Consider the following 16,294-nt stretch of genomic DNA (forward strand, 5'->3'; position numbering starts at 1 on the left):
ATAAAGGCCATTTAGTTATCTCTGGAATGATGTAAAAACGAGCGTTCTTGCTCAGTTTGCTTCCGAGAAACATGCAAAACGGGACGGAAAACATGAAATTTTGGCATAATCTTGCACTTATGTGTCTGATATTCAAATTTCGCTTTCTGGGTCAAAACTACTCGAATTTCCCCACTAACGTTGTTACGACTGAACAGACTTTTCATTTCTCTATCCAACGATGCCCGAACGAGTTATGTGGCTCGAATAGTTCTTCAGAAACTTCGAATAAAGGTCATTTAGTTATCTCTGGAATGATGCAAAAACGAGCGTTCATTTTGCTTCCGAGAAACATGCAGAACGGGACGGAAAACATGAAATTTTGCAATAATCTTGCGCCACCCTTGCACAAAACGACGATCATTTTTGTAATTTCATAGATAACAGAAGACTAATTTTTCTACATAACCCCCCCCCCTGACTTTAAAGCTGGATGCACCCCTGATCTCGCATAATTACTAATGTTAATATTATTACAAAAAACCAGCCAAACCCACTTCATCAAGCTTCAATTAAGTTACTCCATGATCCACCCGTTTGCTAAAGTCCCTGTTGGAAAAACCTTTTAAAACCCAAACTGGATAATCCTTAAACATTCAAACCCTCAAAGAACCATTTGTTTGTTCCTTTTCGCTCCTTCAGTGGCTGATCGCTCCCAAAACCCTACAACGATTTGAAAGTCCTCAATTTTCAAAACACACCAACAAATGACTTAATAATGCCTTGGAAATCCGTCCTAAACATGTGACATGGCATCGCCATTGAAAAAACCTATTAAAATGCAATTTAGTGTCATATCAGATTCGAAAATCTTCGTGGTAGATTTACGGTGCTCCGGAGCCGTGTGTTTATACGAAAGTGTATCAGTCGTTACAGGTGCTGCCTGCAAAGGCATTACAAGAAATGCATATAACGTTCCGATAAAGTTATCGGGAGTCGCGTTTTTGTACGTAAACCTCCCTTAGTTGTGTTTAGTGAATATATGGGAGATTAATTGAAGTGTCTTATCGCCGCAAACCTGATTGATTACATTTTTGTTGCACAACCTAACGGCGATTTAATGTCGCCGAGAATTAATGAAGTTTTTACGTAGTTAAGCCTAATTTGGCCCATGGGCAATATTTAGGCACCAATGAGAATAGTAAATTATATGAAGCCATTAAAACCGTAAACCGTCCATGTCTATTATAACGATATAATTCAGTGAAGGCCCAAGCTAGAACAGCGAGTTCTTCCGGCTTCACGTAACCGTAACTCGGTTAGGTTTCCGTCTTTCAGATGGCAACGAAGATAAATCGCTATCATCGCATTATATCTGGTAATTTTCAGATATCAGACATATATCATACAGGGAAATGCTTTTGACAAATAACGTACCGTGTTCCGAAGCCCTATCTGTTCATCTCTTATAAATGACCCGTTTAAATGGTCAAATGGACTGATACCTTTTTGTAAATGGTGCTCGTTGGGCGCTTGGAAAAAATGTTACGGTTTTATCATTACAAGAAGCATCAGATGTTACTTTAATTTGAGTTGTAACTTTCGGGTTACTTGAATAAGAAAGGATTCAGTTGCGTTCTCTATTAGAAGTGGGCTCTGTCACATCCAAGGCTGAATAAGACCCACCCAGACAAAACATTCCAAGCTCAAGGAACAACCTGAAGGTTCATCATTCAAGTGAGGAACCTCAACCTGAGAGCCGTCACTGAAGTTGACTTCAAAAGTTTTTCGGAGAATAGAAATACGGTATTTTTTTACGGTACCCGAAAACCTTAAAGATTTTCAAAATTCTTAGAGACAAGAATTCTTAGAAATCAACACGCGAAGGTTAGATCTAGGTAACCTTGAACGCTGTTGATAAGCATGTGATACTTATGAGATGATGTCAAAACCGAAAAGGGTCACTGAAAAGATGCCAAACCGGTGAGAGTCACTGAAGAACGGATCGTAGAAGAAATCTTTATAAGACTAACTTGAAGAATCTTGTGGTCACGAAACCTTCGTCATTGGGATAATAAAAGCTGTTCAACTATAGGGTTATTTCCGTAAATGTTCTAAAATATTATTTTAACGGAATATCAGCGTAATATTTTTAATGTATGGAAAAAATTGTAAGTGGTTTAATTGTGAAAACTGTGAATTTTTTAAATAGGCCGAAGATTAAAGAACATAACATAAGCAGAACCGTACCCAGAGTCCGTAAGATTAGAGATCAACTTAAAAAATATATTCACAGCAATGGATTGGGAAGTTTTTATAAGTTTCTCTTTCTTTTTCCAATTCTCAAATTACATCTGAGCGCAAATTTTATCACCATTTTTTTCCTCCTTGACTCGGTTTCCTCCACTTTGTTTTTTTTAGAAAACCACTAATAATTAATACACTTTAGAGAAAACAAATTCGTTAATTTGAATTTTAAAGTTTCTGATTAAATCTGAACATAAAATCACTCCCAACATGAATGTTCTAGTAAAATTTAGAATGAAAATAAAAATAATTAAATTTACTTGAGTTTGAGTGGATGATTTTAGCAGCAATTTTTATAGTGATTTCAATTAAAATTCTGATAAATTAACTTTCTTTTAAAGAATTTAATCTTCTGTATTATAAAACTCATTTATTTTGAGGCAAAACTTTGTGAAAAATGTTTCCTCTTTTCGGAGTATATTTTGAACATTACTAGAAATTATATTGAACCTGTGGTCACCTCAATAACTGGTATGTTTTTAATTCAGCAAAATTCTGATTAGACGAAGATTTCATTATTTCCGATTATTTCAGCTTTTCTTAATCTGATGTCTAGCAGGTTTTTTCCGATTTACAATTTTTCCACAAGAGTTTTAAGGTAAAACTGCCTGGGTGCTCTGGCAATCCGTAAAACAAAAAACTGCTTTACGCATTAATGTTTCAAAGTAAAGTGTCAGGTTTATAAATGAAAATACTTTCTCTACTTTAAAGGAGAATCTTCTAGCAGGACAGTTTTATTCTAGACTTTTAAACCAAAAGTTTAAAAAATATATCACGCATTAGTTGGGTTCAAAGTAACACCCTTAAAGATCGAGTAGAAAATTGTAATTTTAGCTGCAAAATGGCACAAAACAGTGCTATTTGTAAAGCTATTTTTCTGGAAATTGCTGCAATTGAACGAAATTAACAGAGAATTGCAATAATATGTTTGCCAGGAACTTATGCTGATAGTTGCTATTTTCACATTTTTGATTTTACGTTTCTGTTGCTACTATTCCTCAATATTTTACCTCATTTGTTATTTATATTTTTTCGGTTTGCAGATATTTAATAGAATTTTATTAAGAAACGCTGTGCCAATCGCCTCGTCAAATTTTGTCTCTCGAACTCAGGAATGCTAATCATTATTTGCAATTTCCTCGGAATCCCAAATGAAAGCGTAGCAATTAACAAAATATACCTTTAAATCGTTAGTTATACCAACAACTCATTCGACTTGTCAATGGGAAGCCACACCACTTCTTGTTCTTTTTTGTTGAATACTCCACTTTTTATAAATATGTAAAAAAAATAACAATGAAACATTCTTCATATGCTTCTTTGTAAGGACACATTTTTCTATACATTTTGTCTACATAGATAATTTCCTATTTCCAGCAGATTTATTCGGAAAAATTTAAAAAGCAAAAAACAATCTTAACAAAGTGTGCAAAAAACAACAATCCCTAAATAAACATCAGCTACTTTAGCCAGCATCTGAAATCCATTCCGGTTGGTGAGACCCTATAAAAAAACCTTACTGCTGGTGAAATGTTCGAAACTAGAAACGCACCCTTGTCACGAACGCCACCTGGGGCAAATTAAAAACGCCTAAAAAGCCACCAAAATATAAGTGAAAATGACCGTAATCAAAAGTCTACAACGAAACTTTCAACCGATGTGTTTGTGTGTGTGAAGTATAAAGCGAAAACTGTAATTATTGGTTTTTTTCCAGTCCTAAGTAGCATAATGGGTTTCCGAGTAGCTTCTGTGTTCAGTGGAGGTGTTAACAAAAACACAATGTTCGGTTGATAATAAATGGGAGTCGCAACAACAACAAAAAAACATGGAGATCTGAACAGGATGCGCCCATAATTTTTTATCCATGATGGAAACGAGCCCACACTATCGACGACTCTGTCGTTCAACATGCAAAACGATCATTAACAACGGGCGACATTTGTTGAATGTTGAATGCCGAACCTAAGTTTATGTTTACACTTAAACGCCGCAGTGGTAATGGCAGTAATTGTTTTCACGAATATATCAAAATGTAGGTGGGGCGGCTTAATTTAATTTTTTCGTAAAAAACGCGATGAATAAATGAAAAATCGATTTGTGTCGTGTTCGCGCTTCTGTTCGTGTCGAATGTGGACACATTTCACGTTGCATTATCATCATGTAAGAATCAGCACGTCGGATTTTTCAGAAATGATAACTAATTGAATAATTCACTTACAAGTTTCCGATCAGGAAACATCGAAGTAGGATCGTTTTTATATGTGTAGTTTAATCCGTCGAAAGAAGTTACAACGCATTGCATAAACTTTGGGCTCAACTGTTAACGATTTCTTTTTTGATAATAGTCCGGTAAAGTCTTAAGCCTCAAAGAAAAATCAATCGGGTTTGAATCGGGTGACCTGGGAGGCCACTGTACAATCTTTTCCAAACATCTTTCCTTCAAATGTAGCCACATGAAATTCCTAAGGTGAAATTGTTCTCTTTCAAAAGAACTTCAAAAGAAGGAAATAAACATATTTCTTCAGAATATCTTTATATTGAGAGTTGGTAACATGAGGCATGGTCAAACCAAGTGATCTCCGATGCCGTCTGCCTATGCATTTCCAGAAAAATTACTATGAAATTTCGGTTCAACGATCGAGTGTGAATGTCGCCTCATTATGTATGTATAGTGAATCATAATCTGTTGTTATCAACGGAATTTACTATTCAAACTCCAGCTGCTTCTGGTCTGGTTCATCTCAGACGATGAAAGAGGTTTGCCTTGAAAAAGCCAAATTTTCCCGGTCTTCTATAGATGAGACTATAAAATCCTTCTTGGAGAAAATGCTTCACGACCCCAGCGTCGCAAATCAAAAAAAAAATAGAAATTTGAGTAATTCGAATTCATTTTATTCGATTCTGAGGCGTCAGATTCTTTTTGAAAATTTCTATGCATCATGGAAATGGCCTGCTGTTACACTGCAAAGAATTTTTGAAAGATTTTTGCTCGAAAAAGGTTGAGTTTTTAGAAGCACAAGTTCTAGTTTGAGAAGGTCGACGCAAAATGGTAAAAACAAGCAAAGACAAAATTTAATAAAAATTATTTTAACGATTTCAATTTAAAAACTTGCCGCCCCGTTGGTTACCATATTTCCGCAAAATGCCATCTAAACTGGAGACGTGGATTTTTCAAGTTGAATTACTCTCTGGTTTTTCTGGGAATAATTTGCGGACTATCTGTATACAAAGCTATTCAACTTTTTTCCTAAAGAGTATGTAGGAGTCAAGAGAAGATAAATAATTTAACAACATAACTTTTCTTTCATTCTTTTCAGATTTTTTCTTTCTGTTGTATGTTTTTTTATCTCTTCTAATAGCTGATTGTATACAAGATGATAAATATGCAAGTTACTAACGCTTTGATTAATATCAAAGCAACAAACACAAATATTGAAGACTTTTGCAAAAGTCCATATTTAAATTGTAGCCCGTAACTGGTATTTTGTAAAGTTTGTAGTCCAAGGACAACATTTTGCTGAATTAATACGGAGTTTCTTGTAATAAATAAAAATATTAAAATAATATTTCGTATTACTTTCGAGATCTGTTCCATTCTCAAACGAAAAAGCTGTAAAGCGATGCTTCCACTGTTGAGTTGCATTAAAAAGTTGCGTTAACTTCAAAAAACCACTTTGGCATCCAGAATCTTCGCAAAAAACAGACGTGTTCCAGAATTATCAGTAATTTTCAATTTTTTAGCCAATTTGGCCAATTATTATGCTTATTCCCAACAAAAGCTGTAATAATAACTAAATCATGTTATGAGCGATAAAGCCATGAGCAGCACAACATAAAAGAAATCTCAGTTAACCATTTGCTTATGTGGGCACAAACAAATCAGAGAAAACTCCCGAAATATTTTCAGTAAAAATTCCAGGTATCTCTCAACACATTCCGCAACTGTACAGTGAAAGTTATGTGGAAAAATATACCAAAACCCACGTTAAGCAAAACAGATCATTTCAACATGCTTTACGAGTCGTTGTAAAAGCGCTTAGGACAAAAGGTACAGAAAAATCTTAGAAATTTAAATTTTGAGGTTGATTTTAATTCAACGTGTTGACACAACTCACAATGTATTCCTGCTTGCTCCCATTAGGTTCTCGAAACGCTGCATAATATAATAATGGAATCAGTTCAGGCATTGGAAAACAAAATAAAAAAACGAAAGAAAACGCAAAATCACAATGAACAACAGTGAATAAAGCTCGTTGAATTGTATGATATTGTGGTGCCACTTCGTTACCACTATTGTCCTCTTCTTACATCTGTCCTCCCATTCTAGTTCCATTTATTTACATTTCAACTATAATCAGCAAACCCACACATTCTGTCGCTACTGAGTTTTGAAATATTGCCCTTACACGATTATATATTATATTATTATATTGTCCTGATGCGATAGTCATTGTGCAACTGGATACCTTTTGTTCGGGACGTAAAATATCCGGTATGTCAAAAATGCTGTTCACAAACGAGCCTTTTTGGTTTATGGGCTGGAAAGTTAAAAACCCTTCAAATAATCAACTTTCTATAGGATCAAACGATTCATTTTTAATCTGTAGATAAAAAATTTTCGTTCTCAATTAAAAGACTCACAAAAGTGTCTATACAAAATCTCTTTGTATAGATAAAACAGTTTTCTTTTCCCTCAATTATTTTATCAAAATGGAAATAAAGTACAACTTCCTAAAAATCTCAGCTGGTGGTAATTTGCTAGCCCTCAAGCTTTTGCTTTCAAACACAAACTCTATTCCTAATTTTAATTTTTAATTTTAAAGTACAAACTGTATCAAATTTCAAAACAGTGCTTGGATTATAAACAACTATTTCAATACGTTTTCTTAGTCTTCTGAATAATTTTCGTTCGACTCCTTGGTCTGATCTAATCTCGATTCTTCCAGTTCTTCAGCCTCATTAAACGAAGCAACTTCTTACAAAAAATCTTTCAGCCACATCAAACATTTCTTCAAAGCTCTAATAGATGTTAGAAGGCAATTCGAGCCAACAGTTTCTTCCGCATCGATTGACTAAAAGCTAACATTTGGCCCCTGGTCTATAAAGAGTTGGAAAAAAGGCCAACACAAGTGTTATGCTTATGATATATGACGTGGGTCAGATTAGCATCTACCGAAATTTAATGATACTCATGCAGGTGTTGTGGCTTTTATGCTAGTTTACATGGAGCTTAAATAATTCGAGATGATTTTGTGGAAAAATCTAAAGCACACAGTGAAAAATTTGTTACATTTCGAGTTTGTTTTTGAATTTCAGTGTAAGGAGCAGTCGTTCTTTAAAGCTGGATGCTTGGTTAAAAGTAGGAAGAATATTTTCAAAAATTTGCGATTTATGAGGCGCTGAAGTGATCTGTAGCCTGCTACTCAAAAAAACCGTTGAATGTTGAATATTTAAATTAAATAGTTAGTTAGTTTTTAAGCGCTTTTCCGTAGTTTGGCCAGCAATTGCAGAAAATAGGCAGATTTCCTGCTGACAAAAATTATGAGGAAATAGAGCAGTTTGCAAAATTGTCTTGTGCTTCCAAAAGCTGAAAAAAACCATGTGACTTTGAAACCCAACAGTCTTTAAGTATTATCAACTAGGGCAGAATAAACCATTTTTTATTTTATTTCCCCTGAACAGTTGATTTGATTTTTCTCTGGTTGCTGGGTATGAATCAATTTACAGCATTTAATCTTGCAAATAATTTAGTTCATCCAAATCAATCAAAGACTACTAAATAAATCACCGGCAATGATTAGGAAAAATCCCGAAAATCACTCGAACGCCCCTTGCCCGATCTGGAAGGAAGGCAATAAAACCCCAAATTAGATTGGATAACAATTGGGGGATGTAACATGGGAAATAAGAGGGAAGTCAACATTCACCCTTCGTCCTGCCGCTTTAGTTACATCTCGATTTCGGATTTAACCGGTAATTATTGATTGTATACATGGAACATAATGCATATTTGATATGCGCAATTTCAGGGCGATTTTCACACCCTCCGTTCGGTTATTCGAGTCGCCCCCAATCCACGTTGCAAATCAATTGGGAGATTCGCTACGTGCGGTTACAATTTGATTAAGTGTTATGGTGTTTCTTTATTCTGGGAATACATTTTTATTGCTTTGAAGTCGATTTGCCAAATTTCTTTTAGCTACTCTATCTGGAGGAAGCAAACTGTTTGAAGCAGGAAAATTGATGATTTTTACATTTGCGCTAAAATCTTCAAGGTGCGAAACCTAATCGAAATTTTGACACAACAAATTTTCTTTTAGTTGCTGGTTCTGGAGAAAACAAACCGTTTCAAGCAGAAACATTGCTGATTTTTTACATTTGCTCTTAAATCTTCAAGGTGCAAAACCAGAATGAACAATTTGACACAACCAAGAGGGTTCTTCTGGTGTCAAGAACCGATAAAACGGATTTTGCACACAACAGTCAAGGCAGCTGGTCACACAAATAGATTTAATTGAATGAAATTAGCCTTATTCGTCTCGGTATTCACCTTGACCATAAATATCTGTCCAAGAAAAGGCAAGAGAGCTGGTGGAGAAACCGGAAGGGCACGCTAAAGGCAATTTGGTGCGGCTTTAGAAGGGGGAAAATCAATGAACTGAACTGGATAAATCCAGGAGAAAGCATTAGAGCATCTGAGCTTTAGATATACTGGAAAATGTCCCACAAATGGTGGAGCAGGAGCGGACTGGACGCCGGATAACATATTCTGAAAATGTGCGCCTTGGTTAAGCAAAGAGCAGCTTGCAGCAAAGAAAAACAGCGAGTGTTTCTATTGAAAGTTCAAGATTCTCGAAGATGATTTAAACTTCATGCTTTCTTATCAGAATTGAAAAAATTGAAGTAGACATGATGTGAGAAACTACATCACTTTTCAAACAGTTAATTACAGCGACATTAAGCTGGTGAAGCTCTCATGCTTTTCTCAGGTTAAAGTTAAAATCAAGAGTTTTCTGATCAAACTTCACACGAATATTGAAGGAAATCACTTCGCAAAAAAACAATATTGTACAAAATTCAAAATACAACACAATACAAATTACAAATACAAATACAAAATTTAAAAGAACGCAACCGAAAATGTTCATTTACAAAATCACAATAATGAAATTTTTAGACAAAATTGCTGCAAAACTGGGTGGAATTCAGAAGAAAAACTTTTATAATTTTTTTTCTTTCATAACYCATCAGCAGTGAAACCCACATAAAATAAGTGCCACATTTTTYTTGTCTTGAAAAGCAAGATAAAACTTAGTAAAAGAAGACGAATTCAGCAGTTTCCTAAAATTCAGTTGAAATCTTCCAAATTTGAGTTAAAGGCGTGAATTTTGGGATTCTGCTACAGATGGGATGGGAAGAATTTTTTTTGCGTGGACAATAGCGGATTTTAGTCAGGGGCTTCACATACACGAGTGGTTTCCTGCGTAAATTTTGTATCATATTTTTGGTTCGTAAATTTATAAACTTTTGAGATAAAATTCGTGAATTGCAAGCAAGTTTTKCATTTGTAAAATMTTAAAATTTCCGTAATCAAATTAGTGAATCGCWAGSATTTYTAAGSAAAAGGGCGCTTTTCTTCCATTKGACTAGCATGSACCATTTTCCAGGAAMRTTAGTTTTTATAGGCGTTGTGGGTGCATTTATTTATAGAAACTCATTTTTCTCGAGAACGGTCTATCTTAGCGATRTGAAGTGAGAGGATCTCTTTRGCTTGAAAATGCTTGCGATTTAATAATTTAACCTCAAKACTTAAAAATTAGCACGAATAYAAATTTARATAATTTTCAAGGGACCTTCGTCTCAGTCAATATTGCCATAAGTTTAACCATTAAGCGATTTTAAAATTTTCCCCGAAGTATTGCCCRAAGCTGCTRGTTTTGCATTGAAAAAARTTGAAAAATTATACATAATCACCTTAACATCACTTGTTATTTTGAACACACCGATAAATAAATGRAAACTTTGAAAATAGTTTCCCAAAATATAATTAAAGGTAGTTGCGCGTTGCGAAYTAAAACGTAAGCTCCGGCYCTGCTTTCCAAGTGAAATCTCGCTCCCTAAATAGATGTACTTAATTAGGAAGGGAAAAGCTTCTAAATCAGTGTAACCGCTGGAGTAAAACTGCTCCAACAACCCTATTACAACGTAGCTGGAAAAATTGGGGAATAAACGCACTTGATGCTATTTCAATTAAGTGGGATTTGAGCTTTAGAAGACCGAATCGCATCGGAATAGATTAAATTCAATAACAATGGCATTCAGTTGCATTTATTTCTGTATCTACGAAATGGTGGATGGCGTTCGCCTAACAAGCCTTCCCGCATATATAAATGTTTAGATATCAATCGGTTGTTAGCGTAATAATAGAACGAATATGGCAACGCTGAGTCCTATTAACGTAAATCAAACCAGCTTTTACCTAATTAAAACCCTTAATAATTTATTTACGCATAGAGATCATAATTTGCCTATATGGGACGATAATGGTACTACAGCACGATTAATGGGCTACAACCACTCGAAATAACGAAAATTAACCGCCCAGGTTATTATTTATGGAAAATTCAATCCTAAACTTTCCCATCCGAAGGGACGATATTATTTTAATGAATCTGACTGGGTTAAATCCTTAATGGCTTAATTAAGTTATGAGTCGTTTTCATGCGGTTATTAATCTATTGTTGTGACGTTAATTTGCTCATAATGGAGAAAGATTTATGACCCAAATTCAACATTATTTTTATTTGGATCTGGATATGGAAATTACGGTTTCCTAACGTTTTGCTTTCATCTGCACCAGGCATTCCCAAAAGTGATCACCACTTTTTCGTTTTCAGCGCTATTCCGGCAAAGGAAAGCGAAGCTTTGAGTAGGAAGTCATTAGCTAGAGATCCAATCATTTGCTTAAATATATTTACAAATGCTTACTGAAATATCTAAGAACGAAACCACTCCAGATTTTTGGATTTTGTATATAACTTCAATGTATCAAACACGTGTAAAAGGCAGTGCAGAAAATCCCGAAAAATGTCGATTCTATTACGATAAAAACGTACAAAAATCACTGTTCTTTGCTTCTACTTATTGCGTATACGCAGAGTCATTAAAAAACAACTATCGTGATGTGCGCGGTTATAAACACGATACGAAAATAGTCCAAAATTCTCAAGGGGGAACAGTGTTTATTTTATTAAGCTCGATCAGCCTTTTTGATTCCATTTTAAATTTGCTTTATGGGCATGATGGCTAAAGCTGTGGCTCTCAGCGAGAAGAAAAAAACCCAAGTTTACAAAGTGAAATTTCCACTTACCGTCCAGTCTTGGTGATTATCATTTCGGTGCCCAAATCGTGAAATTTATCCCACAACTCTTTGGTTTCTAAGTTACAATCGACGGCTAGAAGTTCTTCACAGTTGCAAAGAATCTTTGATTTTTTGGGCACAGGAGATGCTACCGGCGCAATGTCGGCTGGTTCCTGATCCAGATCAGCAGGTTCTGATCCACAATCGGACTCGGTCGGTGAACGTTCCCGGCTTTTAATATCGGTTGGTCGTGATGATTCCACATCGGAACATTCCTCCACATCAATATCCACATTGTCGTCTTCTGGATACTCACGTTTATTTTCGTATGTTGAATCTAGAACAATCACAATTTTAAGGAAATCCTATCGGGAAACTTCAGGGAACATATAATATCAAGGGTAATGATCAATATAACTACACGGTGTGGAAACAATGGGAGCAAATGTAATTTTTTTTGGCGGCACTTTAAGTGAGTTAAAATCGTTTCAGATTTGCCAACTGGGGCGTGCAGTCATAGTGCATCGGCCTCTCAAAATACCAGATTTAACGACACCAGATTATTTTCAAGAGAATCTAAAATTTGATAAAAATCAAACTTCAGCCGTAATTACACCCGTTAAAATGCGCGAGAAATATGTTCATTTACTGCTAAGCCAAATTGTTAAGATTGCTAATTAATATCACATTTTGGTAAGTTTTAAACACCCCAAAGTTCCCTCCACCCGTTTCTGAAAGTTTTAAAAACCGAAATTCAGAAGGAAACTAATCGTGGATACAGGCCAGTAAATCAATCAATCAATAGGCATAAAATCTGTCAGCTTGGGTGGCCAATTGCTTTCGCTTTCCAACTCCATTTGTTGTGGTCATTTCATTTCAACGCTAGTTGTTGTTTGCAGTTGTAAAATTGTTTGAAAAAAGCAATTTTCTGGAGAACTTGAAAAATCAACACGCGGACCATCAAAATGTAAAAATTGCCGACAAAAGTTTTACACGCTTTCTAAGGAAATAGTCTGCTTGTTTTTAGTGTCTGCTAAAGTTTTATTACTGTGCTTTAAAAAGGAGATTAGGATTGGCATATTTAAAACCAAACAGCACAACTGCGCCCTTTTCTATTTTCTTCAATTCAATCGATATCGATTTAACTAAGCGACTACGTTTTGGCTTTAACGAATAGCTGGGCGAATCGCAAAAAATCTTATTACAAGAAATTTATTTGTCTTAAAGTCACGAGGCAAAAGCAGTATTTTTAAGGTTGGCTTAAAAAATATCAAAACGTAAGAGAGGTGTTAAGCTTTGAAATTTGAACCCAAAGGCAGGTATATTTTTAGGAATGTTAAACTTTCTAAATGTTGGAGTTACGAAGCCTAGATTCCGCAAAATTTACGGTGTAAAATTGAGTTTGTCACTATTATTACTTGATGCCGTTATTAAACTTCTCCTATATTATTTGTAACTTTCACTATTTTTATTTGTAAATCCTAAATTATCTAACTCCATAAATCTGCCGAATTTTAATTTGAATTTTACAACCCAATTTGCGTAAAATATGTAAATTGTACTTATGTTCCATTAGATTGAAAAACTACTTACAAAAATATGCTATACATTTGGCATAAAGTGGTTCATTTCAGCGACTGTTTATCACTTAAGATTTCTGAAATACTTAAAGTATTACATTTGCTCATTATTGATAAACATAAGCGCAATTGTTTAATGTTGAACATTTGAATAAAATTAATACTTTTACAAACGAATTGAAGTTTTTGCATCATAATCACACTCAAATTAAATCAAATAAAATGAAGTCAGCTTTCGGTAGTTTCTCTTCAGTTCTATAAGACTTTTACAAAATATTTCAGCATATGAATGAAAGTTCCTTCGAGAAAATAAATATTTCTATTAATAATTTCGTTAATCGACTTTATAACTTCAGTAGGTAAAAATTGCCTAAATAACATTTGCGTTAGTGCGTCAATAAAAATTGAACAACAAAAAATAGGAAGGAATGGACATAAATAAAGGTGCAAAAGTTGGATGAATACAAGTTCGAATAAATTGAGGACATTAATATTATAAAAATTGATTCTTAGAATTTTCCCATTAATAAACAAAATCGTTTTTAGTTGTTTGGATGACGTGGCCCGTAGTGAAAGTGACCATATTTCAAGTTTTTTATTTTACTTTATAAAAATCATCGAAAATCATTTAAAAGTTGTATTTTTTTAAATATGAGCCCGACTCTTTGGGTAGAACAAAAACATAATTGCTTTATATTTACATCAACTTGTCCGTGGAAATTTGAAATAATCAATTTCTGAATAACATTCCGAACCATCGCACTTGGATTATGTACGTAATTTGGTCAGCATCCGAAACACACTTAAGAAAATATCAAGAACACAGAAAATTCGACGATAAATCTTCTGGTGTATGTGGTGAATATGCGTTTTATCTGCAAGTATAAAAAAACTCGTATATTTATTAACAGGAATCAAATATAATTGTATTGAGGTGAAATTTCACTAAATTGCTTCTACCCTTAGATTCGCACAGTGGCAACCGGCCACTAACGAAACACTTTAGCGATGAGTTGCGAGATATTTGGGAGGCAAAGACAAGGCAGTTGATTCTTGACCTAACGGAGTCGTTGTTATTTACTACCTTGCAACTCACCACTAACTCAACAACAATAACAACGACTCCGTTAGGTCAAGAATTAACTATCTTGTCAAGTCCTTGTCTTTGCCTCCCAGATATTTAGGAACTCAGCGCTAAAGTGTTTTGTTAGTTACCAAGAAGTTCTGAGAACCAACCTAGTGACCATCAGCCGTGATGGAATATGGAAAATGCTTGCAAATTTTGCTATTTGAAGTAATTGTCTAATTAGGCATTCCTTTTTGTAGTTTAAGGGCTTCTAGGAGAGTTAACTGGGGTTTTAAATTGAATTAGAGGTTTAGTCGAAATTGACATTAATTATCAGAACTCAGTTTTGGAAGTTGTTGAAGAAAGTTGAGTTTCGGCTGCGGTAGAACCCATTAAAGACGAATAAGAGGTGAATGTTTAGTTTCCTTCTGAGCTAGAAAGATCATGAAACTTTCCGCAAACTTACCTGCAAACTTCTTACCGCAATTCTTTAGGCGACTGGGCGTTTAAAGGAAAGCGGGAAGAGTTTTATAAGCTGTGTTCAATGGACGGAAGCAGTGGAAACATGATTTGATGCATGCAAAAGTTCACTTTATTATGGTACTATTATGGAAAAAGTTATCCAGAAAATAAACTGACCTTCATCTCCGTAATGTTCTCGTTCGGCACATATAAAAGTATCCGACGCATTTGAGTCTTTGGCCATAATGGCCGCAATCGAAAAGTCAGTGGCCCGCTGGCCTTTGCCCTTATTGCCCTTATTAAACATTAAGTCCGTGGGCATTGCACCTTATCACCTATCACTCCACAATGGCACCATTGACTCCACCATAGATAGATACACAAAAGGCCAATGTAGCCGTGAAAAAGTTCCCGATATCAAAGCCGCTACACAACTGAGGGACCTCGGAGTGGCGGAGCGTAGCAGTGTGGGCACGGGGAGGAGTTCTAGAAAGAGGAGGAGCTATTGACTGGGCGGAGTGAGGTAATGTGTGTGGTCTAGAATCCGTTTTGGGAGAGTGTAGCTATCAATCAGAACTGGCTGCGGTAACGGTGGCGACACGGCATGTAGACAGCCACTTGATATCACTTTAGTAGCCCACCCACTCACTAGTGGTGACCAGAGGCAAGATATGGCCGCTTATTGTCATGTCGTAACTAGAATTTGTGGGGAGTGACCCTTTGCAAAGGGTTTAATTAGATTCAAACCGTTTCCATTTTACGTTTGCATTTTAGCATCTTGGCTTTCAATTTCCAAACTGCCACCCACTTAAGTTTGGAATAAAAATTTCGCTCGTTCCACTCGAAACGCAAATTGCTACTAAACCTTACAATTTCCACTCTTGTTAAATGGCACTCTCTCTCTAACTGTCCATGGAAATGCAAACAGCTGAAGCTTCTAGATGACGCACGCGATGTCAATATGATTGTAGGTAATTAGTGCGACAGTCCCAGAAATTTACCATTATTTCAGCTTTGCAATTTGCGTAATTCGTCCACGATTTAGAAGCTTAATTCAGAAGGAAAGCGCCGTTTCTACCAATTGTCTATGACTTGATTTGATGTGACTGTGTAATAGCAATTATGTGAAACATCTCTGGTAGAAAATACGCCATAATGTCTGCCCGGCTTACTAACTATTGCCCATATTTATTGAACATAATATGTCCAAATTATGTTGAGCGCCTGACGCCGCCACTGGCAAGCTTGTCATCTAAAATCGCGAACTTAATTTAAAATAAATTTAGATTAATAATTTTAACAATCGTACAGGCACGCTTGTGTAATACAGGGTGTTTCAAAATTGGCGTCATTCCTCTGGGGGTGTTGTCTGGCGGTGTTATAGGAGTTCAGAAAAACTAGTAAACGAAATTGATTGTTATTAAAAACTGAGAAATTTGCAAAAATCTATATCAGAAATACGGCAGCAATATTTTTCAAGGTAATATGCTTAATTACCATTGCGCAAATACCTGTTGCTTCGTAATTATTTAAAATTCC

General features: G+C 35.4%; 1 protein-coding gene across 1 annotated transcript in view; it reads right to left on the reverse strand.

Annotated features, from left to right (window-relative positions):
- LOC109537529 (T-box transcription factor TBX20) overlaps nucleotides 1-15,209 on the reverse strand; it is a 48,580-nt gene extending 33,371 nt beyond the window's left edge. Inside the window, exons 1-2 of the mRNA XM_019904308.2 lie at nucleotides 14,933-15,209; nucleotides 11,657-11,984 (exon numbers count right to left, since the gene is read on the reverse strand). Coding sequence (XP_019759867.1) covers nucleotides 11,657-11,984; nucleotides 14,933-15,077 — 473 coding nt within the window. The 5' untranslated portion in view covers nucleotides 15,078-15,209. The remainder of the gene's footprint in view (nucleotides 1-11,656; nucleotides 11,985-14,932) is intronic.
- Nucleotides 15,210-16,294: the final 1,085 nt, after the last annotated feature.

This window comes from Dendroctonus ponderosae, unplaced genomic scaffold (assembly GCF_020466585.1).
Source record: "Dendroctonus ponderosae isolate FM_Combo_2020 unplaced genomic scaffold, Dpon_F_20191213v2 Dpon_F_20191213_3, whole genome shotgun sequence".
Lineage (NCBI taxonomy): Eukaryota > Metazoa > Arthropoda > Insecta > Coleoptera > Curculionidae > Dendroctonus > Dendroctonus ponderosae.